General features: G+C 41.5%; 1 protein-coding gene across 1 annotated transcript in view; it reads right to left on the bottom strand.

Moving 5' to 3' along the window:
- The window catches only part of HCN1 (hyperpolarization activated cyclic nucleotide gated potassium channel 1), a 267708-nt gene extending 241065 nt beyond the window's left edge, over positions 1-26643 (bottom strand). The window contains exons 1-2 of the mRNA XM_074994298.1: positions 26279-26643; positions 892-1315 (exon numbers count right to left, since the gene is read on the bottom strand). Coding sequence (XP_074850399.1) covers positions 892-1315; positions 26279-26643 — 789 coding nt within the window. The remainder of the gene's footprint in view (positions 1-891; positions 1316-26278) is intronic.
- Positions 26644-26979: the final 336 nt, after the last annotated feature.

Below are 26979 nucleotides of genomic sequence, written 5' to 3'. Positions count from 1 at the left end.
TGAGTAGGTGAGAGGGAACTAACTCAAGACTGGTAATCATCTTTTTACAACCAGGTCAGTAATCAAAACATACAACCTACACACAAGCCATCAGACCTCTGTGTTCCAAGAGACTGCAAATGCCTTCCATTTTCACTAGCATAAGCTGGAAAGTTTAATACGCAGTACAAATTAAAACTTTCATCATTAACAAAATGGTTTAGCTGCACAAGTCCTATTGATTTTTATGGGGATCAAACCACAGTGGGCATCTCTATTGCTTCTGGAAGCAATCTCCCAGCTGAAGTTGACAGACAAGCTGTCTGAGCTCATGCTAGCATGATAAAAATCTAGATAAATATAGAGATTCAGGCTCTTGAACCAGAGGACTGGTAGGGTGGACTTGAGAGCCCCAGTTCCTGATCAAGACACAGTGTTCACATAGCTATTTTTTGGCATGCTAGGAAGAGCCAGACTAATACAAATCTGTTAAACTAAGCTGAGGGGCTCATTCCCAGATGCCATGTAGACATACCTGAAATTATCACAAACAAACAAATAGGGACAGCGTCAAGAATTTTTTTTTTAATCAAACAGGATTTCAAATGGCTCCTAAACTTTACAACATCTTCTCATTCTGAGCCGCTATTCATACTCAGACTTTCTGCAACATATGCTACACACTTTTTTATATAGAAGGAACCTGGTAATACCAATATGTTTTCTTCATGAAAACTTGCACATCAACTAGCCCTTAATGTGTAAATAATCTGAAGATACAGTGAAGGTGCCTTTTTCTGAGTCATCGCTTTCATGCTGCCCCATACTTGTTTTATCTATAGCTCTTAAAGAGTTTTAATTCTTCATTTTAAAGGAATAGAATCCTAGTGAATGGATATAAAAAAGTCTTACCTCTTCCCACTGGTGTATGTATCGGATTAACCTTGAAAGTCGTAATAAACGTAACAGGCTGAGGATTTTTGTAAATCTCACAATGCGAAGTGCTCTAGCAGTCTTGTAAACCTCTGAATCCATCCCTTTTTCTACAATGAGAAAAATATAATCCACTGGTATTGAAGAGATGAAATCAACCACAAACCAGCTTTTTAAGTAATTCATTTTGATGACCTTAGGATCCAATATTATTTCAGAGCTGTCTTCATTGACAGTCCCAGTTCTAAAATTCATGATCAAGTCCAATAGAAAAACAGTGTCTGATGCCACATTGAAAATAATCCATGGTGTTGTTGTTTGCTCTGTAAAGAATGTGATTCCAACTGGTATGATGACAAGATTTCCAACCATCATGATAAGCATTATTAAGTCCCAATAAAACCTACAAGAAATAAAAAACAAACCAAATTATGCAACTATAAAATAAAAACTATTAATTTAACACTGGGTATTTAGGTGTCAGCCCACCGAGATAAGGCACTTGTCTTTGCATCTATATGTAAAGCATCTGGTACACTATAGCTAATATGCAAATCAGTGGCAGTTTTGCCGAAGACTATGAGACCCATATGTAATAATTTCTATGTATTTATTTTATTAAGGCTATGAGAGTCCTTTTTTAAGCTATTTGAAACATGCAAATCACTGTAAAGACTAATAATTATATGAACATTACACATTCTATCTACTACTGATTGGCATCTGAGATAAATGTGGGATTGTGACAAGACACTAGTTTATTCCCTCCATGGCATATCTGAAAGGTGAATGTGTGATTCAATAGATTTCCCCAGACTTCCTGTCAAAACTTATCAGTGTGTTTACATAAAAAGTACTGATGCCTGCTGTCAATCATGAATGCTTTAGCAAGCTAATTAAGTTCTCCCTTAGCTTCCACCCAAATGGAAACCCAAAATGTAGCAGATAGCACACCAACGACACCCATGTCATAACTGTAAACCCAGAAACAAAAATAAGACACAAACAACACCCACATCTTCACCCATTTTTATTTCCTCAACAAACCTGTCTTTTGTGAGGCACTGCAATGCACGGTAGAGCTGGGAAAATATTTCTGGAAAACAATTTATTCACTCGGAAACGCAACATTAGTCATCCAGAAGCCATTAACAAATTTAGATGGAGTTCAGCTAATATTTTCAGCCAAAGCTGAAATGTCAAAGATTTGGAACATTTTGCTTTAATCCAACTTTAATTTTTTTCCTTTCAGTTTTGGGAATTTCAGGGGGGAAAAAAAAGGACAAGAATCACAAAACAGCTGGGGTGGGGGCTGGGAACAGCAGGAGAAAGCCTCCATTACAACTTTTATGCTAGCGGTTAGAGAACACCGGGATATTCCAATGTGGGCTATTCTCAATCACTCCTGTTGGAGCTGTCCCACTCTGTCGAATTACATAATCATTGGAGCTGAGACTTGATCTCAGGTCTCCCATATTCTAAGTCACAGGTGAGCAAACTTTTCATGTCACTCCCCACTTTTTGTCCCTGCAATTAGCAGGGGTTCCCCCAACCAGTCTACTGTAATCCAAACCGATGGAAATTTCGGTTACGTTCATACGAAGAAAAACATCTTTCTGCAAGTGTAAGAAAATATGTAGAATGTAAAAACTTTATTTACTAGTAAAAATGTGAATACACATATATAAAAACATATTTCAACATTTCTAATCAGATGGATTAGTCCAAGACCCAGCAGATGATTGTGCTGCACCCCCTTTACAAAATTTCAGCCCTCCCCCTACTTTGTGCACTGTTCTAAGTGAGTGCACTGCTCACCAGGCTATATAGCAGGGGTCAGCAACCTTTCTGGGTAGAGTGCCAAAATTTGACCTTATGACCTCTATGTATGGTCCAAAAGCTGGTGATACTGCATGTGCCCCTTGGCAGGGTTTCCCTGTGCCTGTGCCCAGTGCCCCCTGCCCTTGCAGAGACTTATCTGGCTGCAAGTCACCTCCCTGGGCCGGGTAGGGCACTGGTGGGGACTTATGCAGAGCCAGATGGCCAGGCAGCTCCTTGGGGAGTGGGACAGTGAAGGTCCAGAACCCAGGTGTGGCTGATGGGCCAGCCCCAGACAGGGTCCCTCTTTGCCCAGTACTACCACATGAAGCAACATACTGGGCAGCAGGTCACCTTCACACGTTTTGGCACAGGTGGGGACTGGATGGTCAAATGACTCCATGGGGAAAGAACGGAGTGAGAATGAGGGGGACAATGCCCGTGCAGAGCCCAAGTGCATGCTCCTCCGCCAGCTGGCTTGTGCGTAGGGTTTGCCTTTCTCAATCTGTGCTCTACCACGGGATGGTAGTGGGGCTGAGCCCCCACCGCATTCCACTGAAAAGTGGTTTGTGTGCCAAGAATGGCACGTGTGCCAGGGGTTGCTGACCCATGCTAGCTAGATGCTCTCAATCTTCTCTCCTGGCCTAGCGCCTGTGAATTTTCAGTATAAATGAGAAAACTCATTGGAACAGGTTTAACAAGAGAGATTGAGAGACCAATAACTAAGCACCCCATCACTAGTTAGATCATTTATCTGGGAGATAGAAAACCAATATTCAAATCATTTTCAAGCAGCGATGGGAACTAATCTTAGGACTCTCACAACTTGAATGAATTCCCCCAATCAGCAGACTCAAAGTTATGAGCATTAGCCTTCTCCATATTGATAATCTAGTCCTATTTTTTCTTTTGTCAAAATGCCCAAAATCTAAATGATATTTTTTCAGTTGTTTTGTTTCAATTCAACTTGAAATTTTCTTGACCTTTCGATCTGCTGAAAATGTCTAAATATTTTTGGTCACCCTTAAATGAAGCATTACGATTTCTCAGAATTGCCAGTGAACTGAAAAAAATCCATTATTCGCCCAGCTGTATTGCCTAGTTTTAGATCTCCCCCATCAGAATCCCACTACTTCAGGAGTGGGCAGGATCTGGTCTGGCAGGGTTAATTGCTGGTGGGTCTCCATCTCTACATTTATCAGCAGCTCTGCAGGTATCAGGCAACTGCAGCTCTAATTAGCCCTGGATCACTGTTCCTGGCCAATGGGAGCAGTAGGAAGTAGTATTCCAGTTCATGTCACTTCCCTGCCACTCCCATTGACCACGAATGGCAATCTGCAGCCAATGAGAGCTGTGATCACCTGATATCTATAGAGGTTCAGGTAAAGATAGCAGTTGCAGCTCACCAGAGACTATCACTGGTGGGCCACCACTTTTTTATAGACTGCCGCTGCACTAGTATCTTCTTCTGGATGCCTGCTGGGTAGCATATTTCTCCATACTGCACTATAAAGGACCAAATCGGCTCTACTGGCCATTCTATTGCAAATGTTCTTTACCTATAACATTTTGAGGCTGCCAGATTGGAGTGTGTCATTTTCAAATCCTTTATGTTTATGGCAGAACTAGGGAATCAGGCCGGTAACCTGCCATGCAGAACATGCATCCACCGTGATTGCGATAGAAGGCCTTCAGGCTGTGACTTTAGACGGGTGAATGACCTCCCCACAGTAACAGCAACGAAGAGTCCTGTGGCACCTTATAGACTAACAGAAAAGTTTTGAGCATGAGCTTTTGTGAGCACAGACTCACTTCATCAGATGCTGCTCATGGAAATCTGCAGGGCCAGGTATAAATAAGCCAGAGCAAGGGTGGGGATAACAAGGTTAGCTCAGTCAGGAAGGATGAGGCTTACTACCAGCAGTTGATCTGGAGGTGTGAACACCAAAGGAGGGGAAGCTGCTTTCGTATTTAGCCAGCCATTCACAGTCTTTGTTTAATCCTGAGCTGAGGGTGTTGAATTTGCAGATAAATTGTAGCTCAGAAATTTCTCTTGGGAGTCTGGTCTTGAAATTTTTTTTGATGTAGGATAGCTACTTTTAAGTCTGCTACTGTGTGGCCCAGGAGATTGAAGTGCTCTCCTATGGGTTTTTGTATATTGCCATTTCTGATATCTGATTTGTGTGTGTTTATTCTTTTACGTAGAGACTGTCCAGTTTGTCCGATGTATATAGCAGAGGGGCATTGCTGGCACTTGACGGCATAAATTATATTGGTAGATGTGCAGCTGAATGAACCCACGATGGTGTGGTTGATCTGGTTACATCCTGTAATGGTGTTGCTGGTGTAGATATGTGGGTGGAGCTGGCAACAAGGTTTGTTGCATGGATGGGTCCCTGAGTTAGAGTGACTGTGGTGCGGTGTATAGTTGCTGGTTAGGATTTGCTTCAGGTTGGCAGGTTGTCTGCGGGCAAGGACTGGTCTGCCTCCCAAGGCCTGTGAAAGTGGGATCATTGTCCAGGATGGGTTGTAAATCCCTGATGATGCACTGTAGAGGTTTTAGCTGAGGACTGTAAGTGATGGCTAGTGGTGTTAAAAGTAGCTATCCTACAGCAAAAAAATTTCAAGACCAGACTCCAAAGAGAAATTGCTGAGCTACAATTCATCTGCAAATTTGACACCCTCAACTCAGGATTAAACAAAGACTGTGAATGGCTGGCTAAATACAAAAGCAGCTTCCTCTCCCTTGGTGTTCACACCTCCAGATCAACTGCTGGTAGTAAGCCTCACCCTTGCTGACTGAGCTAACCTTGTTATCCCCACCCTTGCTCTGGCTTATTTATACCTGGCCCTGCAGATTTCCATGAGCAGCATCTGATGAAGTGAGTCTTTGCTCATGAAAGCTCATGCTCAAAACTTTTCTATTAGTCTACAAGGTGCCACAGGACCCTTCGTTGCTGTTACAGATCCAGACTAACATGGCTACCCCTCTGATACTCCCCACAGTACACATCTCAAAGGAAGGTGGGTTTCATGTCAAAGGTGATAGAAATTGAAAAGGAATAGTACCACTTCCCATGACAAGTTACACAGGTTGACGGTGTTTTGTGTGAAGGTTTTCCTTGTGTTTGTTTTAAACTTGCTGCAAATGACTTTAAGTACGTATATGAGGGAGACGATAAATGATGTAACCAGTTATACAAAGGACTAAAACCAACTAGAAACTGCACTACAGGACAACCAGGCAGATTCTACATGCTAAAAATTTTGCTATAATGAAATTTAAAAAAAAAAACTCTTTATTACCAAAGTATCTTTAAAATGAAATTCAAAAATTCACACAGATCAGACCCTTGCAAATAATTCTCTATTTTGTAAGCCCTTATTTATTTCTAGTACATTGTAAATCTTACAATAAGCAAAATTTACAAAATTTTCCTATTTTTCCCAGACAAATTTTGCGGCTCCAATTTGATTAACAACTTGATAACACTGCTGGAAGGGTACACAATAATTTGAGTAAATGCCTATCAGTTCATAGCAAGACTAGTACAAAAGATCTTGAACTTATATACAAGAGTAGGTGTTTGGACATGCTCGAACTGCTGCACAGAAGAGAAAGCTGTTCTGCTTTCACAAACAATAGTGCTATAGCCCATAATTACTATCCTTGAAATCACTTCTATAAAATTATCCCTATTAGTGATTTAACTGCTTTTGAGAGAATTTATGAACCTCACCAAGATATACTAGAAACTGACAGAACAGAATTAGAATTATTTAGCATAAGCATATTCATCTATAGTTCACTCCCAAACAAGTCATTGCTTGACTTCTAATTGACCTTGAGGTTTAAGGGCCACAGAAAATAGTTATATGACTAAGACCAAACACAGCCAAGCACCAACTAAACAAAACCCAGAATGCTGAATGGAGAAATTTCATCCCAGACAATCCAATGTATAAATGGATTAATTATACATTGTGATTATGCAGGCCACTATGCTCTTTCTAGCCCTGAATGTCAGTAAATGTTATACTAAGATCAGGGTTTACATAACAAAATAAGATCAAAAGCTCTAGATTACAGGGTTGTATCAACCTTATGAATACTTTATTCCACAAAATATCATGTAATCGGGTTATTAAGAAATCGGATGACTCATTTTGAAAGTATTCATTTTCCTTTAGAAAATTCTCTAGAATCCATCTCTTTGTTCCCTACTGTATGATTTCTCTCTCAGGAGAGATGGGCTGAATGGACACACACACCCTTGCTTTCTGAGTCATAGATTCTAGGGCCAGAAGGGTCCATATGATCATCTATTCTGGCCTCCTGTATGGCACAGGCCACAAAACATCCCCAAAGTAATTCACAGAATATTTATTTTAAGAAAAAAAAATCTAAATTTAAAAATTGTCAGTGATGAGGAACCCACCATGACCCTTGGTGAATTATTCCAGTGATTAAAATTTACACCTGAGACTGTGAATTTGTCTACCTTCTATTTCCACTCACTGAATCATGTTATACATTTCTCTGCTAACTGAAATTCTTCAGTTACCAAATGTGTTTTCCCTGATTAGGTATTGATAGAATGTAATTAGGTAAGCCCTCAGTCTTCTCTTTATTAAGATAAATACATGGAGCTCCTTGAGCCTATCACCAGAAGGCATATTTTCTAACTTTTTAATCATTCTCGTGCCTCTTCTCTGAACCCTCACTGACTAACCAAAATCCTTCCTGAACTGCGGAAACTAGAACTGCATACAGTACCCCAGCACAGTGCTAAATTCAGAGGTAAAATAGCCTCTCTTCTCCTATCTGGAAAGCCCCTGTTTATTACCTCTTTTGGCCATGGCATCATATGGAGAGCTCACGTTCTGCTGCACAACCATCAAATCTTTCTCAGAACTTTTTTATACAGTCTCTACTGCAGAAAGGCAAAGGGAACAACTGGAAAGGAATAAAGTCCATTTCCTACCTACACTTACAGGCCATTCTACTGTTCAGGTAAGAGATTGCATGCATAAACACTTCATGAAGCAGTGCTGTGAGCTGCCACTAAAACAGAGAAAGCATTTAGTTTTAAAACACTATTAGCTGTTGTAAACTAACCCCCCACACACTTTTTTTTTTAAATTTGGAGTTCCATGAAACCTCTAAAGATTCCTCTTAACCTAGTACAACTCTAAGCTTCTTTAAGAGGAGAATTTGAGAAGAACCTGTGCTGTATCTCATTATTTTTTAGTGTGATGTTCAATTCAATTCATTACTTTGAAAACATCATAGTAGAAACTACAAAATGTCATATTTCCATAAGGCATAACACAGTTTCTTAAATCCATTATTGGGTTAAAAGGACAAATTCTTCCCCAGCCTCTGGAAGTCCAGAGAGCATCCTGGTCATAGCACCAGTACATTTCCATTGCCCAGAGCAGCCTGCTTTGGGTGAGTCCAGCTCTGCAAGGACATCCTGCAAAGGAGTTTCCAGATGGTGTTTGGGAACAGGTGAATGGAAGGGTGTGCTATGTCAAAAACTGCTGGAGTAATTTCCCTCCTTCTGCTGAGGAACAACCACAACAGCTCTGCGGTTGCTTTACATTCTTGAGCTAGCGGACATCCCTGGATTCAGTCTACCCTGTGCCTAACCCAGTTATTTAACCTGGAACTAGAGTATAGATAAGGTATGGTCTAAAAGTCCAGTAAGGAAAGAAAGCATGCAAGGGTTTTACGACATTGTGGTGGGAGTATGGATATAAAGATATAGAAATCTTGCAGTAAGTAGTAATTAAGGTCAAGTGAACTTTTAAAATATCTGTGCTGAATCCCAGAGGTTCTTTCTAATTTCTGAACTTTTACACTGCACATCAGAAATAGCCACAATGTAACTAACTGTCTATCAGCCTTTTCTCCAGGCCCCTCTTATTCAGGGTTTAAAAACTCAGTCCAGTAAAGGTTCTTTGGATCTAACTGATCATTTACATCTCTGTGCCTAAAATTTCAGGTTCATTTTTTGCCATAGATGTTATTGTGCCTGTTAAAGTATTGTATATTTATTCCAGGTGGGGTCGTTAGCTCTTCCTCTTAAGACAGCCTGACACTTCTTACAGATCCAGTTTTCAGTTGTTTATAACTTTGCCCGCTTAAAAATATTTGGGCTGAAATCTCATATGGGTTTATGCATCAGATTGAGCTCTCTCAGTTCAACCATTTGCAAGAATGAGGGCTGGGAAATATGTATTGCTCCCTGTTAAAAAATTCTAGCTATCTTTCCTCCAAAGTGCACTTGCAGTCTTTCCTCCACCCCCACCCCCACCATTTTAGAGCAGGCACTTGAAATTTTGTACATGGATGCTCTGAGTCACAGATGTACCCTTGGCATTTCCCACGAAAATCTGCCCAAACCATAAGCCTTTGGAGGGACAGGAATTCACATACCACATGCTCACTGTAGACGTTAGATTTTAGCAGCTAAAGTCTCTGAAAACTCCATCCTCCTGGAGCACATTCCACCCTCTTGTCATTCCTGGGGTAAATAGGCTACACATGTCCCCACAGAATGTCTGAACACATTCCATTCCCACAGAGCTCTTGCATGTGACCAGGCTGATATTGCACCATCCCATAGAGTAAAAGAGTGTGGCCAAGGCCAGGTTTAAAGGGGATAAGATGGGCTTTCCTGTAACTGATGCTCCCAGTTACTCTGGACCTATGTGAGACAGGGCACTAGAATTGAAACAGACTGGTTCCCCTTTGCTCTCTGTGACCCCTGCCCCTCCAAGCTCGTACTTGGGCAGTATAGAGAAGGAAATAATTTGATCTGCCTGATGATGGAAAACTAGCAAAATGGGGTGTGTGGGGAGAAGAGGAAAAGGGCTAGACTGGGACTGGACTGGGGGCATAAAAGGGAGAGAGGAAAAAGTCAACCTAGTGACTGAGAGCTGGAGCAAGATTCAGAGTGGCTGGGAAAGAGAATTGACTGGAAGCCAGAGAGCTAAATGAATGGGGTGGGACTGAGATCATTGCAGCAGCTGGGGGAAGGGGAGAAACAGACTAGGTGAACAAGGAAACTGGGACCAGTAACCATTGCGTGGAGAAATAAAACGGATGTATCAAAGCATCAGGGTGCAGGGGAAGAGTTGGGACTGACTGACGGATGTTAGGGTATGTCTACACTAAGAGGCTGAATTTATCAAAGTCGAATTTTATAAAGTTGAAGTTGAGTGTTCACACCTGACCATAAAGTCCACTTAGTGTAACCCCAAATTACCAAAGTTTAACTGATGCAGCATGCATTGTGGATACCTATCCCACAGTTCCTTCAGCCCCATTGCATTCTGGGTTTTTTCACTTCTGCATTATGGGAAAAAATTCCCCATGAGTGGTTGTGGGAGTGTGATGTCATCTTATCACACTGGTCCCCCTTCCCTGTTCTGACTGTGTCATGGTAACAGGAACCCCACTGGTCCACCTGGGTAAAGAACAGCTGTACATTTTCTACATTCAGTATGGCTTTGCACCTGTGTTCTCCCCTCAAGGAATATTCTTCCTGTGAATAGCAGTGGTGCCTTTCCTGTTCTGACTGTGCCATGCTAACATGAACCTCAGTGGTCCCCTGAGGAAAGAACACCAATGTGTACAGCACCCAAGTCGATTGGCAAAGGTGCTCAGGCTACAATAATCTGTGAGCCTTTCTCTGTTCTGACTGTGCCTTGCTAACAGGAACCTCACTGGCCAGCTGGATAAAGAACATCAATTTGTGCAGCAAACATGACACTGCAGCTCCCTGAGCCACACAATTTGGGAAGCGAGGGGTGGGGACCAGCCCACAATTCCACTTAGGCCAAGGCTAGCCCCCTAATCCTATGGAGCCAGGGGAATGAAGGGGGTTGCATGGTTCCTGTTAACATGGTGCAGGCACCAGGCTAGCCAGCCCTTGAAGCGCTGGCAAGCCATGTAGCCACAGGCACTTTGAAGTACCTGCACAACTTCAAAGTTCCCTTACTCTCGCAGCACCTCATTGCTGTTCACCAATCTGGTTTGTTCACATGCCCCCTTCAAAGGAAGGGGCTAGTTTAGACAAGCCCCTAGTGTAGAGCAGGACTCAATTTCATTCCCTGAGGCACTACTGGTAGTTGATCAGACTTTACGGTGATAAGCATGGAATAAACACATATAAGGAATAAAATAAATGGTGAAGTTGGAAGGACAAGGGTGGGCTATACTGAGATTGAACAAGCTTTCAAAGGATGGAAAAGCAGAGATAGTGGTGGGTGGAAAAAAGGGGAGAGAAAAAGAAAAACATTGGATTCGATGGGAGTAGGAGGAGTAGGACTAGCTGAGCCAGGATAATGGTGCAAAGGAGTCTGGAGTGGTGGAAGAGATTGGAATGTTAAACTACACTGTTCATGTGTTCTGTGAAGTATGATGCTAATTTTTAATTTTACATGCATGTCTCTGCCCAGAAATTAAATAGCCTCACCTGTAAGTCAGTGGGAGTCCTCATATTTCATAATCAAATTTTCATAAGCAAGTTTTAAAATAAATTGGATGGGTTTTCAATTATGAAAAATTGATTTAAGAGCAAAAATCCAAAATTAGCTAAGTCATAGTTATTAAAGTGTTTTCTGTTTTATTTAACATATGAATTTTGCTTTTACTTACATCTCTTCCACTACAGATTGCTAAACCTACTTTCTTAATGTAATTCTACTAAATTCTGTACATTCACCGAAGATAGAGTGATCTTGACACCTCTGGAATCTACTGAAGCTTTGTTGGTTTATTTATTGCCACAGGATATCCTAGTTAAGATGAAAAGCCAGTTTAAAATGCATTCCTACCCAATAATGATTAAGAATTAATTAGCATTACTTACTGTTTGTACAGTGCACTGAATTGTAAAGCAGTATATGAACTCTATGTAACATTTTGTTCTCTACCTTATTCAACTAGCTTGGGGGAAACTGAATTTTATTTAAAATTATTTCAACTGTGATTTATTTTAGTTGTAGAGACCTCACTTATCCCAACTGAAAGGGCCATGCATCTTTGAGGGAGCAATCACTCAGGCTTGTTTTTCCTTTCAATATTCCACTGTCTTGGTGCATGGGGAATAATGAGAGATTCAACAAGACACAATGTCTTTGATTAAGTTTATTTTGAATCTGTGATTTCTTCTTTCAGGCAGTTCCAGGTTTATCTAACATATTGTCAATGGGCTTACCACGCCAATAAGCAGAGGGCTTCATCTCGTAACAGGACACAGGCTGATGTGACCTGAGGCTACACAACAATCAGAGCTTTGTCAACAATCAGACTTCTCTGAATTCCATAGAGTAGCAAAATAAATCTGGATACAAGACTTGTGTTAGAGTTTAACAGGTGCAATATCTCAGAAGTACACAATATGAATATCCTTCCTAATTTAAGGACTAGCATCCTTGATTCCTAAATACTTACCATGGAAGGTCATCACAGCACAGAGTCACAGAAAGATCTTTCACGGAGGAGATGAATACACTATGTGGTTAAATAAAAGGCTATGAGGACATATAGAACACTTACACGTGAGCAAGCATTATATGAGCATAAACTCACATACCCTCTCTTACCCGCCTCTCCCTTTTGTGCTCAGAAGCTATCACATTACTTTGACAACCTAAACAACAAAAATGTGAGTTCATTATCAGAGTTGAGGAAAACAAAAAAAAAATTGCTTCACATTTTATTTGTACAAACTGCAAGAAATGTATAAACAAAACTTCATGTTCAACCAGTTGTATAAACTGGAAAGTCAATGAAAAAGTTAATTAAAATACCAGAAAAAATGAATAAATTATTCACTGACACATGAACTGAGATCAAGAAGCAGTAAATAAGCTGCCCAAAATCATACATTGAGGCTATGTCTAGACTGTAGACTTCTGCTGACAGAAGCATTGTCAACAGAGCACATGTCCAGACCACAGATCTCTCCGAAGAGATCTGCCAGTTGGGAGCATTCTTTCAGCACTCCTGTACACTTCATTCCATAAGGAAGAAGGGGTGTCTTGACAGAGGAGGGTTTTCTGACATTTGGACCCCTGGGGGATGGGCCAAACATTGGAAAAGCCTCTCGCAAAAGAACTGTCAGCAAAAGATACACAAATTGTGGTGTATCTTTTGCCGACAGTTCTTTGCACTCTAGACACAGCCTGAGCCAGTGACAGAGCCTAGAATACAAAGAATGAATCTCATAATGCTGATTCCTCTCCTCTAACTGCTAGGTTACACTTCCTCTAAATATGTAGTAAGAGTACATTACTTCAGAGTTTCTCAATCAGGAGCACTTGTACCCTGGGGGGTACAACGAGGTCTTCCAGGGGGTACCTCAGCTCCTCTAGATAGTGACCTAGTTTACCACAGGCTATGTAAAAAACCACTAGTAAAGTCAGTACAATCTAAAAATGCATTCAAACAATGACTTGTTTTTACTGTTTCATGTGCCTTCTATTGAAACGTAAGCACAATATTTCTATTTCAATTAATGTATTTAATAATAATATGGCAGAAAGTCAGCAAGTTTTTATTAGTATTCTTCTGTGATTTTCTTTGTAAGTAAGTAGTTTTTAAGCGAAGTGTAACTTGTCAGTATGCAAAGCAAGTTGACTCCTGAAAAGGGCACAGTAGTCTGGACATGTTGAATGGCACCTGATTCAAGACCTCAGATTACCTTAGGACCATGTTTGTCAACCAGTGGTACACGTATGCATAGGGGTATGTGAGAGAAATCTGGGGCACCTATATTTTTTAAGAGGTACTTTATATAAAAAGTTAGGAAACGCTGCATTACTTCAAAGTAATTTGTTTTACTTGCAGAGTACTAACCCTCAATTAAAAATCACACATTGCCAGTATGCTGATTTACTAATTGTCAGTAAAACTTCTGCAGTATATCACTTGTAAATATCATTCTTCCTCTCAAATTAGAATGACAAATTTAAAAACATTAAAAACTATATTTAGAGACAGATCTAAAAATATTTCATGTGCAAATACTCTAGTTCCTTGTGTTAGAACACATGCATTAATTAAGAATTTTTTGGTGTCTAATTTTAAAAGTCTGGTAGGAATTGCACAAATAGCAAGAACTCACACTCAGGAAAGAAAAGGAAGTTTAAGTTGCAGAAAGCCTTCCACAATTCTTGCCCACAAGGTAGACAGTGAAAAACAATTCCAGGCAAAATCAAAGCTAAGGCAGTCAGTATGTTCCCATGGCTTAGAAATATGAAGTTCTATGTACAGTAAACCCCTGAAGTAACAGACTAATGGAGCAGAGGGGTGTCCATTAAACCAGAATGTCCATTAAATACAAGGGTTTACTACCCATCCATTCCTGCCAGGATTGCCCAGCCCCAGTTCCTCCCCACTAGCCCCCGCAAAACATAAAACCATTCCAGAGACTCACCAGACCACGGCCACTGGAGCAGGAACCACTAGAGACTGATGTGTGGCTGCAGCTGTGACACCACAGATGGAGGCACCCCACCACACATGGCTGGAGGGGCTGCTAGGCACTCCTCCCACCAGGCTGCTCTCATACATGCCCCACCCCTAGTGAGAAGAATGCATGGCTCGAAATGGAGGAGGCAACGGCAGTGGTAAGTCCCCTCACTTTTGGGGGGGCAGGGCGGATTTTTAGATTTTACTGACCCTGGTGGACTTCAAGAACAATGGGGTTTTCTGTTGTTCCCTAAGTCGGGGTCTGTAAAATCAAGGGTTTACTGTAATGTGTGTAATTGATAAAAACATGATGAATGGCATGTCAGTGTTAATATGGTTATACCTCCAAAACCAGCATTCTCTGGTCCAGCAATATCCATAGCCCTGCTGGACCACGTATGTTGTTGGACCCCAATGCTCCAGAATGCAGATGGTGGTAGTGGGGCTGGCATCTGGCAGCCTGGCAACGGCCAGCATCTGGCTGCAGGGCTGGGGCCACAGCCCATAGCAGCAAGGCTGAAACAGCAATAAGAGCTGGCACCTGTAGCAATAAGAGCTGTAGCTTGGAGACTGCAGACGGTGGAAATGGGGCCATGGCCAGGACTGGAGCTGGCAACAGAAGGCTGCAGCCAGGCCAGGGCTAGCAGTTTGGGGGCCTGTAAGGGCTGGAATCAAGGCAGAAGCAAGCTGGGGGCAATCAGCAGCAGGGAACCTCCCCTAGTCTGGCAAATCCCCTCATTTAGGAATGACGAGGTTCCAAGGGTGCCAGACCAGGGAGGTCCAATCTGTACTCCCTCATTCCAACTTTTTACACTCATCCCTCATTTAACAAGTACTTTACTTATGAGTACTCGCTAAAATGAGGGACATACATACCAACCTTTGTTCACTAAACGAGTGAACTTGCCCCACTTATATGAGCCAGCTGCAGGGTCTCTGGCTGGTGGGCAGGGAGACCCACAGGCCTGTGGCTGGCTCCACTCCAACATGCCTCAGCCCTGTGCTAATAACACCATTCTGGTGAGATTCACATTCTTTTGATTTTTGCTGCCTCTTCCAACAACTTTTTTATGTGCACTAAATTTTTCACTCCAGTGTCTGTTTCTCATGGACAGAGATGTTAATATAGACCACCAAAAAGCCATGAAATGGTAACTACTTCTGGTTGCTAACAACCTGGGCTGAATTTGAATCAACAATCTAGAAGAACTACTCCATACCAAAGTTACCAAATAGTATTTAGCCAGCAATAACAAGCCACTTCACTTGTCAATATGTGTCTTGCTGTCACATGGTAAAATTGGGCCTGTTGTATGTATAACACACATACGTGTGGGGTGTCATTAACTGTTCCATGGAGCAGCACTTACACCACTTACAGAGAGACAGAATAAGTGTCCTCTACAGCCTTGGCTGAGAGGCAGCTGGGCATTAGCTCAAGCTGTAGAGTCTCATGCACTAAGCTCCAGCAATCCCAGGTTGGAATCTACCTGTCTGCTGTTACCGTCTGGGTGTACAGTCAAGATCACACTAAAATGGTGTTATAACCTAAAAATGAGAACGCTTTCTATATAGTTTGCATGCAAAGTACAAATTGCACAAAACAAAGGTAAGATATTCAATGTTTTTGTATTATTTACGTATCATATTAAAAATCCGCAAAAGGCCTGGATGGCAAATATACTTAGTGCTGTGTGTGGTGTGGTCCCCCTGCCTAGTAACAGAAACATATGTGGCTGAAATGTGACATTGGTGCAGACTGTGAGTAAATGTAAGTAGCAGCATGATACCATTGCATCGAATTGCATAATTACCGGGTCTTATCTCTTTATGTGGCTGCTCTTCTGCTCTGAGTTCTCTTTTACTCTGGCTGTGCCAATAAATACAGAAAATGTAATGTAACAAACTTTTACATAATCGTTTTTCTATGATCATCTGCAACACATTCAGATAAAAACATCACTGAAGGAAGCAACAATTTTTTAACTGTAACCTTATTCTAGGGTTATAGTGACCAGATTTTGTATTCAACGACACTGGAACTTTTTTTTTTTATAGTTGGGATGCTGATAGACAGCTAATGAATCTGTAAGCCATGGGAATTCAAAAGAAAAGTGAAAAAAAACGCAATTCCCATTCACCACTACATGGTTGCAGCACAGCTCTGGAATTCTAAAGAAGCACAAAATAACACAAGCTGCATCGTGAGAGCACCAGCAAACTTTTCACAGTAAAACCTGGGGGAAGCTGCAGCACCTACTGCACTTCTAGTTTCCATGCCTGTATTTGTACCTGAAGCTTTAAGTCAAGGTAACCTTTTTCAGACATTGGTTAATATTTCAGCCTCAATCAAATAACACACGTTTATAATATTTATTGAGCTTTCAATAGATAGAAGGTTTTGTACATAAATATTTTATGTCCTTCTCTGACAGCAAAGCAGTAAAGAATACTTAAAATTATACAACGTACACAAAAACATACAGAAAATGACCACGTTAGAGTTGTGTAAACAACCTTAACTCTGCCCCCTGATTGTATAAATTATGGTGTGACTTTAGTACATTATGAAAATCTATTTTCTGCAGGAAATGCAGGATGGACAATGTTCAGGGCTTGATAACACCTCAATATTTTGTTTTATCTTCAACTTTCAAAGCTAGGCAAAAGTCATCCATTCCTACACTGTATGAGATAGAAGTCCTTACCATTTCTTCTTCCACACCCCAAATTCAAACAACACTGCCTTTTTCAACATCCAACAAGTGCACTGATGAAGGTCAAGAATCCTGTACTCTAAAAATAGCAAATGTACAATTTAAGGCTGTATAATCATGGTCAAATACCTTAAAAAAAGTGATTTACTGAAGATTAATCTAGATTTTTCAACCTCATTATTGATACTGTGATGCCTAAAATGAATCAGCCAAACTTGTCAGCTAAAGTATCACTGATATCTCTTATTCATCTACAAAAATGATTTTACAAATGGGAGTGTGCCATAAAAAGTATCTTTTTGCCTGTATCATGATGTAAACATATAAATATTACCCTTGTCCTTAAATATTGTACTTGTCTCCTTAAACTCCTGCAGTTCATTACAATGCTATGAAGTTTCATGTTGCTTCAGAAAAGATCTGAAGATTAACTGAGCTCCATACAAATAGAACTGTACGAATCCCACATTATCCATGAGCCTGAAGCTCAGTGACTAAGCTCTTTGGGAGATGGAACCGTGTGTCATGTGCCTGTGCAAAAACTAATGTAACAGAGCTCAGTTTCTCAATTTCTTCATAGACTACTTCAATCTAGTGTATATTTAAGAGAGTTTGTGCATCCATCTGCGAGTCTGTTCAAGAACTCCTTCTAAACAGTATGAATTAGGAACACCAACTTTGGTATGTGGGTTCCTCTATCATAACTTAAAGCAAGGTCAGGGTCTGGTTGTGCCAGGACAACAGGGCATATCTGGAATGTGACTGTTTCCCATCAAATGCAAAAGGAGAAATCTGGTAGCTGTGACAGTTATACTCCATAATGACCACACAGGAGCATCAAGTTAGCACAGTCCTCATCACCCTGGGCCAGCCCCAAGTAGCAACACTGCCAGCCACACATTGTCCCGCTCAGATTTGGGAAGGCATAATTAAACTCTTTTACTGCTTTGACCACTACTATTCTCATATGCAAAGGAACTGTCTGATTTTTGTCTTGAATAGGTAAATGCTGAAATAAGATACATGACAAACACTCGTTTGAATATGCTTATTAGTGATATGTTTCTATATTTACAAAACATGTTGATATGATGCACTGTGTTGAAATCTGTTAGGATACCAAAAAACAACTTATTCAATAACATACTTCATTGGATAAGATTTCTCTGGAAGATAGAGAGGAAGGGCCAATAAGGGCTAGATTCTGCTTTCAGTTAAACAGCTACTATCTCCACTGAGAGAATTTAACCAGTGTAACTGTCACCAGAATTTGGCCTTAAAGTTATTTTATGCTTAAGATTGTTGTGAATCATTCTTGTGAAATTGGAATGAATGTTTCCCAAAAATACATCTATTCTGGCTATGTTCTAAGTTGCACCATGAAGAAAGTAACATTAGAGGTCTTGAAAAAAAAAGTCCATATCAAAATGTCATACAGATTAGCTGAACTTCTGAATCAAAATTCTTTCATATACAATTTTTGCAAAAGCTAACTGACAATGTCCCTGAAGCATCACAGATGTTGACTACAGCTGATATAACTTTTGTTCATTAATATACCTTGCTGTATGTCTAGAATGAGCCTTCCAATAATTAGAACTGAATACTTTAACTTTTAATATTAAATAAAACATTTGGGAAAAGAGGAAACAGACAGCTAAAGGACTTTCAAGCAGCTAACAAGCACTGTAAGGCTAAAAATTAAAGGTTGAAAAGTAGGTTAAGAGTTTCTTCTCTTGAACATTTCATGTTGTAGGGCTCTCAAGCACAAGAAGCTAGGCCACTATGTGACAAGTTCACACTTCTGCAAACTAAGTGAATTTTCACTGCTTGTAAATTTATATTTTTCTCATAAAAACAATTGTTTGCATGTATTGCCGTCCATCTGAGACACGCACATTGGACACTCAGGAGAGAGACATCCAAAATGAGAGACGCTTTCAGAAAAGCATGAGCTGTTGCCAAAGAGCACACACAGCAAGTTATGGGTGAAGCTGGGAATAAACCCAAAAGACCTTGGCTCTCAATTCTGTACTCTAATCATTATGTCATGAATTCACCACACAATACACTAATTTCAAATTCCTCCAACTGGGTCACTCCAAAAATATCTTCATAAAATGACAAAGCTCTGTGGAAGTGGATGCCAGTGCTGCCTAAAATAATTGATGAACAAAAAGACTGCAAAATAGAGCAACTGGAAACTTCATCAGAACAATAGTTTTTCCACTGCTATTGTAATCTGTATCTTCTGGCCCAACTCTAAATACCACATTGATCTCATAACATACACATTTCTAAAGAAAATAAAATCAAGAACTCTATAAAATCATAGTCCAAAGAAGTCAGCAAATAGCCCAGGAAGCAAAGGTGAAAAATTACTATGATAGAATTAATCACCATGTACAAAATTTTACAGATTCGAAACTGCCCAAGATACACCATGGTTTAGAAGCACCAGGGAGAACAGTACACTATGAACATTTGTTTACAATGTGTGGAGACTGGATGAATATGAAAAGATGAAAATTTCCTTAAGAACAAAAACTGATGCAAATGCTCCATGGGTGTCCACATTTTATGGGGAAAATCTAAGTTAAACTGAAAGGAGGTTGAAAAAAAAAAAGAGTTTGGATTTTTTTTTCTACTTCCTTTTTCTGCTGTGACTGGACAGATTGCTGCACTTAGATTACCTTTCTTAGGATTTGTTTGTAAATTGGAAATACTGGCCCGCCTGTAATAAAAGGAAAAAATGCTAAACATCATCATATATTTTAATTCTGACAAGTGCCAAGATGGGCAATCTAGGCTAATAAGTGGGCCACGTGAGCGGCCCTCCATCTCGTGGGCCACAAGATTGTCCTAACCAAGGTTGTCTCCCTAGACAGGGTAGTTTTGCTAATTGCATTTGTGTACCTAGAATTTGCAGCATGTGCCAACTGAACTGTAGTAGCGCTTTGAATGGATGCAGAGTGAGTGTATGGCTGTCATAGTTCATATGCCCTTGCTTTACATGCATGTCACTGTTGGAAAAAAACTACATGAATAGAAACCATCAGTGCATGGGCAATGGTAAACAAAATAGAACCACATGTAGAACCCCGATGCATCACTGGTGGTCCATGCTCTAGTGAAATACTGGAAGCGTGTTTGTGCTATTTTCAGCCATAAGGATAATAAATCAGTAAAACAAAAGCATATCTTTAAACAAGTAAAGACATAGTACTTCCCGAAGAATTAGCGTACAAAGGTGTATGCCAGCTGCAGTAGCCTTACACCAGGGAAACATGCTTTCACTTGCATGTCTGATCAGCTCTTCTGGCTGATGGGCAGAGGACCAAGAAACGTGTTCCTCATCCTCGTGGGACAATATAGATGAACCTAAATTTTCATGAAAGTGTTTGCAACTGCTATTTAGATGACTAAATTAAGTATCAATAACTACATTCATCAAGCTGGATAACTGAGCATTAAACAAACATGTCCTAGAGTGAGTGCCATAAGTGAGGCATTATGCAAATTAAAATGCTAGAAAATAGATGGAAAACACTATTGTGTCATCTAGTACATCCCTCCTCCATGAAGATAAGGCTTAGGCCCTAAAATACACTTCTTATTGCTTTGTCCAATCTCCTTTGAAATATCCAAAATGGAGGAGATTCTTCTACTTCATTTGGAAAACTATTTCAAAACCTAGTAGATCTTATTGCCAGGAAGTAATCCTTGATACTAAAGAAATGCTTGAGCAATCTGAGTCAAGGCTCCAATTTTGCCATGTCTGCTTTTAGCACAAGCATTAGGATGGATTGAACAAAAAGTGAAAAAGTGGGAATATAGTAAGCAAAAGGCCAAAAAAAAAAAGATTAATCACATTTTTATAAACTAACTGTCCTATATTTTGCCATGCCCTACCACACCCTTCTCTGAGATCACATCCCAGCTCACTCCATCCCCTCTTCTCTCTATCACTCACTGTTTCCCACCCTCACTCACTTTCACCAGGCTGAGACAGGGAGTTGGGGTGCAGCAGGCCACGGTGTGCATGCAGGATGCAGACTCTGGGTTTAGGGAGGGGATCAGGGTGCAAGAGGGGGTGCAGCATGAGGGTACCAACCAAGTGGCACCTAACTCAGGTGGCTCCCAAAAATGACTGAGACATCCCTCTAGCATCAGCTCCTCGTTTGGAGGGGGGAAGGGAAGGGGGTCTTTGTGCACTGCCACCCATAGCTCCTATTGGCTGCAGTAATTGGCACTGTGGGCAGGGGTAGCATACAGAGACCCCTTTCACCTGAACAGGGGCTGCAGGAGCCTGGCAGCTACTTGCAGGAATGACACAGAGTTAGGACAGATAGAAAGTCTACCTTAACGCTGCTGCTCAATGAACTTTTAGTGAAGGAGGGGAGGCATTAGAAGGGAAAAGGAGATGAGGGAGGGAGGAGTGTAGGACCCCCCAGCTTCCACAGACTCCAGTTGGGGCAGTAGTAATGCACATGCCAGAGGCAGAAACATAGGCACTTAGGAAAATTTTACTGTGAAAACTTAGGCACCAAATAAATATGAGTCCCTACCAGGCTTGGCAGGAGTTCTGTAGAGCACAGTGGAACCTAAACTTGGACTAAGGCACTTTTCTGAATCTGAGCAGATGCAATATAAACAAACACCACTACTGTTAGTTGCATTTAATCTTTGAGCCTGGTACATTCTATTCCATTTACTAAAGCCTAAATATTTTGCTGAAGTTTCAGAATTGGCTTTATTTTTTTCCTTTTTTTCCATGTATCATAAAAGAAGGAAGAGGATTTGCACTCCTAACGCAGATGTCAGCATAGGGATTCTGACAATTAAAACCATCAAGAGTTGAATGCCATTTTTTGTAAGGCGGAAAATACCCAGACTTCTACATTTTAAGATTTTTTCTCTTATTTACTAATTCACTTTTGTATGCATACCAGCCGATACTACATAATATATTCACAATTCCGTAGATTCTATGAAGATGTGAGCTGATTTGTGATTCTGCCATACGGAAAAGAAAGATTTCATGGGGACTGATCCTGAGAGCCTAACACAAATGAGCAGTTCCCATGAAGATAATAGGACTACTGATGGGTCTTAGTGTTGTAGAATTGAATAATGCGGGGCAAGCACCTGAGTGAACATCAGCCATAAAAAATATCCCTAATAGAGGAAGTGAATAATGAATGTCACACTACTTCAAGATTAAACATTAAATACAATAATCAGCATACTATCAAATTATTTAATATATACAAAAACAAGTGAGTCATGCAAAGTAATTCAAATGTCTCTTCAGCTGCGTTGCATTTAACAGCATGTTTGATAGATTAAGGGCCCAACACTGCAACTCTCTTTTACTTGGGTAGTCCTTATACTTGCGAGCTGGTTCTTTGATTTCAATGGATCTGAGCACATGCTGCATCCCACAGAAGACACTCAGCATTTTAATAAACATGTTATAGCCAAAACATTTGTATGAGTTACAACAGTTAATCACAGCCGTCATATTGAAATCTTATCCAGGGTTACAGATTCAGTAATCACTATTAGATCATGAAGTGCTAAATGGAGGCATTCTACAGAGTTTCTGACATGCTTTTTAGTACACAGCTTACCTAATGGTTTGCTAATTAGACATGAAATCCCAGAAGACTGAATTGTTCTCTCGCAAGTGACTACCGGAAACAAATGGTCCCTTTATGGGGAAATTATATAGCAGTTATGGAACTTCTTTCCCCAAAAGCATACAAAGCTGATGGAGAACAGAGACTTCTCAGCAGCATAGATACGCTTATGCTTCCAGAAAACAAGATGCAAAAACAAAGCAGCAATTTTAGTAACTGAATCAAGTTACTAAGTTTTTTTCATATTATGCAATGAGCTTTCCACACTAACGTTCACACCATGAATGTATGTTAGGGAGGGGGATGAAAGAATTTAAAAACATGATATCTGCACAACAAAATATTATGCAGTAGGTAATCTTACACAAAAGGCTGCAGTGTATTTTTAAGGGGAAATTGTGTCAATATTTTATTTAAAACAAAAAAGAATAATAAAAATAAGTTTGATTACTCAGTGTCTTTCCAACCTGATGCTGTTAAATATTTAATTTGTATATTACCTTGATAAATAAATGGAAATATGAAGAGGAACTTAAAGTAGGAGCACAATGAGAGGTGAAAGATTGTATACTATGTTAAAATGCTCATATAACAGAAATTCATAGTGCAGTTCTGACTCCAAGGCATTTTCAGGCCTCATCTACACACAGGAACTGAACCATTTTGCTGAGCTAAAATTGTTCAACCATCCTAAGAGAGAGGCTGTTATAACACTGTAAAGGTTTATAAATTGGTATATCTAAATCTGTAAATAAGAGAAATAACCTCTACTTATATAAGGCCCCTTTTGCATTCACACTAAGCTACTTGTACAAGAATACCTATTCCAATTAAAAAAAAAATCACAGCTCTCATTGAAATAGTCCTACTAGTAAAAAAACTGTACAGATCTGGCCTAAGAACTACCACTAGGACTCTTAAAAAGAAACTATGGGTCTAATCTGCATGAATGATTAAATATGATTTTGACAAAGTATGTTTCTCTCTCCTGCTCCTGTTGCTTATTTATTTTGCAAAATACCACTAGTTTAAGCACATATCAGACCTGATACTACCAAGGGTCAAGCACCATCTACTTTCCTTGGAATAAACATTAAGAGGATCCGGCTCTTATTGCATGTTAGTATATCGTAAGTATACTTATCACCTACTTCATTTGAGTCTATCAGCGTCAAATGTTTTCATCTGTAAAGATGAAGTCTATTTAATTCATAAACTAACAGAAATTATTATTCCATTATGTATAACACTTGAGTGCAATTCTACAGCTACTTATGCTGCTGAATAACTTCAATCGCATGAGTATTCCACTTGACTTCAAAGATAATACTCATCTGAGTAAAGTTACTCATGTTTTTCCATTTGCTTAAAATTCAAGACTCTGCCAGAATTACTCATTTTAGTTTGAACTGTGAGCGTGGCTGTCCATGCATACAGGGAAACAAGGGAGCATAATGAACCTCCTTAATTGCCTATGCATGCTGTTGGTATCATCAAACCCTGTGCTAGCTGATGTATATCCCTATTCTAGGCAGGAAAGCTGTGGGTGGGCAAGTGGGAAATAGATAGAGCCTTAACTCCCTGTTCCCCTCTCCCCATGCACCTGCCAATGCAGCTGAGCTAACATGGAAAGGGGGAAAATTATTCCAAGAAAAAAAATTAATGCAGCTTACTTCCACTAGGGAGGGAGGCCAAAGCAGGGACTGAGGTGTGACTCTGAAAGTCACCATTCAGTGACTGCTCTGTTCCTCACATAGCCAGCACGGGTCCTTTACTTGGGCTTGAAAGCAAGATTCTAGTATACCCTATTGAGTAACACATCACTCTGCAAACAGTCCCTTTGGAACCAAGGCTTTAATAGGAATATCTAATCTCTTTTGGGAAAATGTGCTATTTAACCTATTCCTTTAGCAGATCAACATAACTACCTGATTTAACTAGGTGTATCTCTTTATATGACAGTCGCTAACAAGTCTGTGTATATGAAGAGACTGATAAATTACTTATTTGCATTATAAACTATTTAAGTACATTTATAATTTTTAAAAGTACTACAATTGTGAATAATACATTTTATAAAAGGCATTCCAACCAATTTTATTAAGTTGTAAAACTGAACTAATTCTTCACTAGAATTAATTTAAGCATACATACAGTTCTCTCTCTGTTTATTGTTGTACCATCTAGAAATATACTTAATTCTAATGGTGTATTTTTGTTTGTATTTTTGTTTTGTGGCCAAAATAATTTGAAATTAACATTCCATTTCAATATTACATTTACCATTTTAAGTATAAAAAGTAATTTGTAATCCAAATTTATTTTATTTTAGGAAAATGTGCAATTAAAGACTTTAATATACTTAAATCATAAGGAAATTTGTATAATATTGTAAAGAAACCAGAAATAAGTGATTTCTTAATCCTTAGACTTGAACTCCCATGTGACTCTATGTGAAACAAAACAAGCTTTTCCTGACGAGGCAAGGTCATTTTCCTGTACTCTGAGGATACTACGAATATCATGAATTTGGAAATGCTTTCCCACCAACCATTAATGGGTTAAACTGAAAAGGTCACGGATTCTTAACATTGCCTTTTTCTTCAGCATCATTTATTCCCTTTCTGCAGCATTTAAAGAGCTAAGAAAGGCACAGGTGTATTTTCCACGGTATACATGGACAGAGATATACTTTGTATGCCAGGAAACACAAGGGCAGAGATTCCAAGGTTAAGCTTAGTATTGGCCCGGAATTTCCAGAAACCATCTCGTTCAGCACCACGGCTAGCTCCCACTTAGGGACCGAGTAGAAATTCTACCTACTCTCCTTCTCTCCAGTACATAACGTGATAGGCTCAAGGTGGGAGCGCTCTCTAAATGACTTTCAGGCTGGAGTTAAATAGGACCCAACCCCTCTCTGTTAAAGGAAGCGCGGAACAAACCTCCATGCCCCCTCAGTCCACCGAGTCCTTGCTCAAGTCCATACATTTTATTTTGTTCACCTGAATATCTGCTCTTTAACTATTTCCCATCCGCTCCGGCCGTGCGGTCAGGCTTCAGTGGCAAAGCTGGCAGAAACAACAGTAAGTCTTATGGCACCTTATAGACGAGCAGATCTTTTGGAGCATAAGCTTTCTGCTCGTCTATAAGGTGCCATAAGACTTGCCGTCGGTTTTGCAGACACAGACTCCCACGGCTCCCCCGCTGAAAGCTGGCAGGGCGAGTTCTCACGCGACAGCAACGTGGCTGTCTCAAGTGGAAGCTCTGGCGTTTGCAACCTTCCTTCCCACGATGCACCGGCCGGCAAAAAAAAGAAAGGCCCCCCGCCAGCTGGCCCACGCCGGCACCCGCTGTCCTTCGGAGCGGCTCCTCTCCTCTCCAGCCGGTCAGTTTCCTTCCCTCCCCGCGCGCAAAGACCCCGCGAAAAGTTTGGCTCGCGGACTGGGAGCCAGGAGCGGCGGCGCAGGGACGGGATTGGAAACACCCCCACGCACCCCAGGGGACTGGGCACACAGCGCCGGGCAGTGCTCCTGCCCGCGCACAGCCCCGCGGGGCTCTCCGCCCAGAGCCACGCTCCACACCCGGCTCCCGTCCCCTACGCCCTGCTTCCCGCGCCGCCGGCAGGGGGCATCCCGGGGCTGGCGCGCTCGGGCGGCTGCGCGCCAGCGGCAAAGTTTGTCCAGCGCGGGGCCCGGCCTCACCTGAAGTCGCTGTAGGGGTGGATGATCCAGAACCCCGCAGTTTTAACCCTTTCCTGCTCCTTCTCCACCGCCTTCTGGCTGCCGAACATGCGGAGAGAGAATTTGTTGACCCCGGGCTGCAGCATGGAGGTGAACTGGCGCTGCATGAAGCCGTACTGCCGCCCGGCCCCCTCGGCCTCCTCCAAGGCCGCCCCGGGCTCCTCGCCCCCGCCGCCGTCCACTTTGAAGCAGACGGAGTTGCCGTGCTCCTTCCCGCCGCCCGGGCTGCCCAGCGCCTTCTCCGCCGGCTTCGCCTGCGAGGCGTTGGCGCCGCCGCTGCCATCGTCCCGGCTGCCGAGCGAGGAGCTCGCCTTGCCCGCCTCCATGTTGCGGGGCGAACCTCTCCAGCCTGGCCCGGGCTGCTGCGGCGCGAGGGTGCGGGCAGCGGGCCGGCAGCCTCCCTGCCCGCCGCCGCCGGTGCCCTTCAGTAGCTCAGCTCAGCCCCGCTGCTGCTCCTGGCATTGGGTGCCCAGCCGGCACTGACTCGCCGGGGACAGGGGGAGGGAAGCCGCGGCGCTCGCACCGCTCCCGTCGCCTGCCCTCTGCTGGCGGCAGCGCCGCACCGCGCTCTGCCCGCCCGCCCGCTTCCCTTGGCCTGACATTGAGCGCCGCGCAGTCCGGGAGCGGAAGGGCGAGGGCTGGGCGGAGGGAGGGAGGGACGT

Source organism: Carettochelys insculpta, chromosome 5 (assembly GCF_033958435.1).
Source record: "Carettochelys insculpta isolate YL-2023 chromosome 5, ASM3395843v1, whole genome shotgun sequence".
Classification (NCBI taxonomy): Eukaryota; Metazoa; Chordata; order Testudines; family Carettochelyidae; genus Carettochelys; species Carettochelys insculpta.
This window is presented reverse-complemented; position numbering and strand designations above follow the sequence as displayed.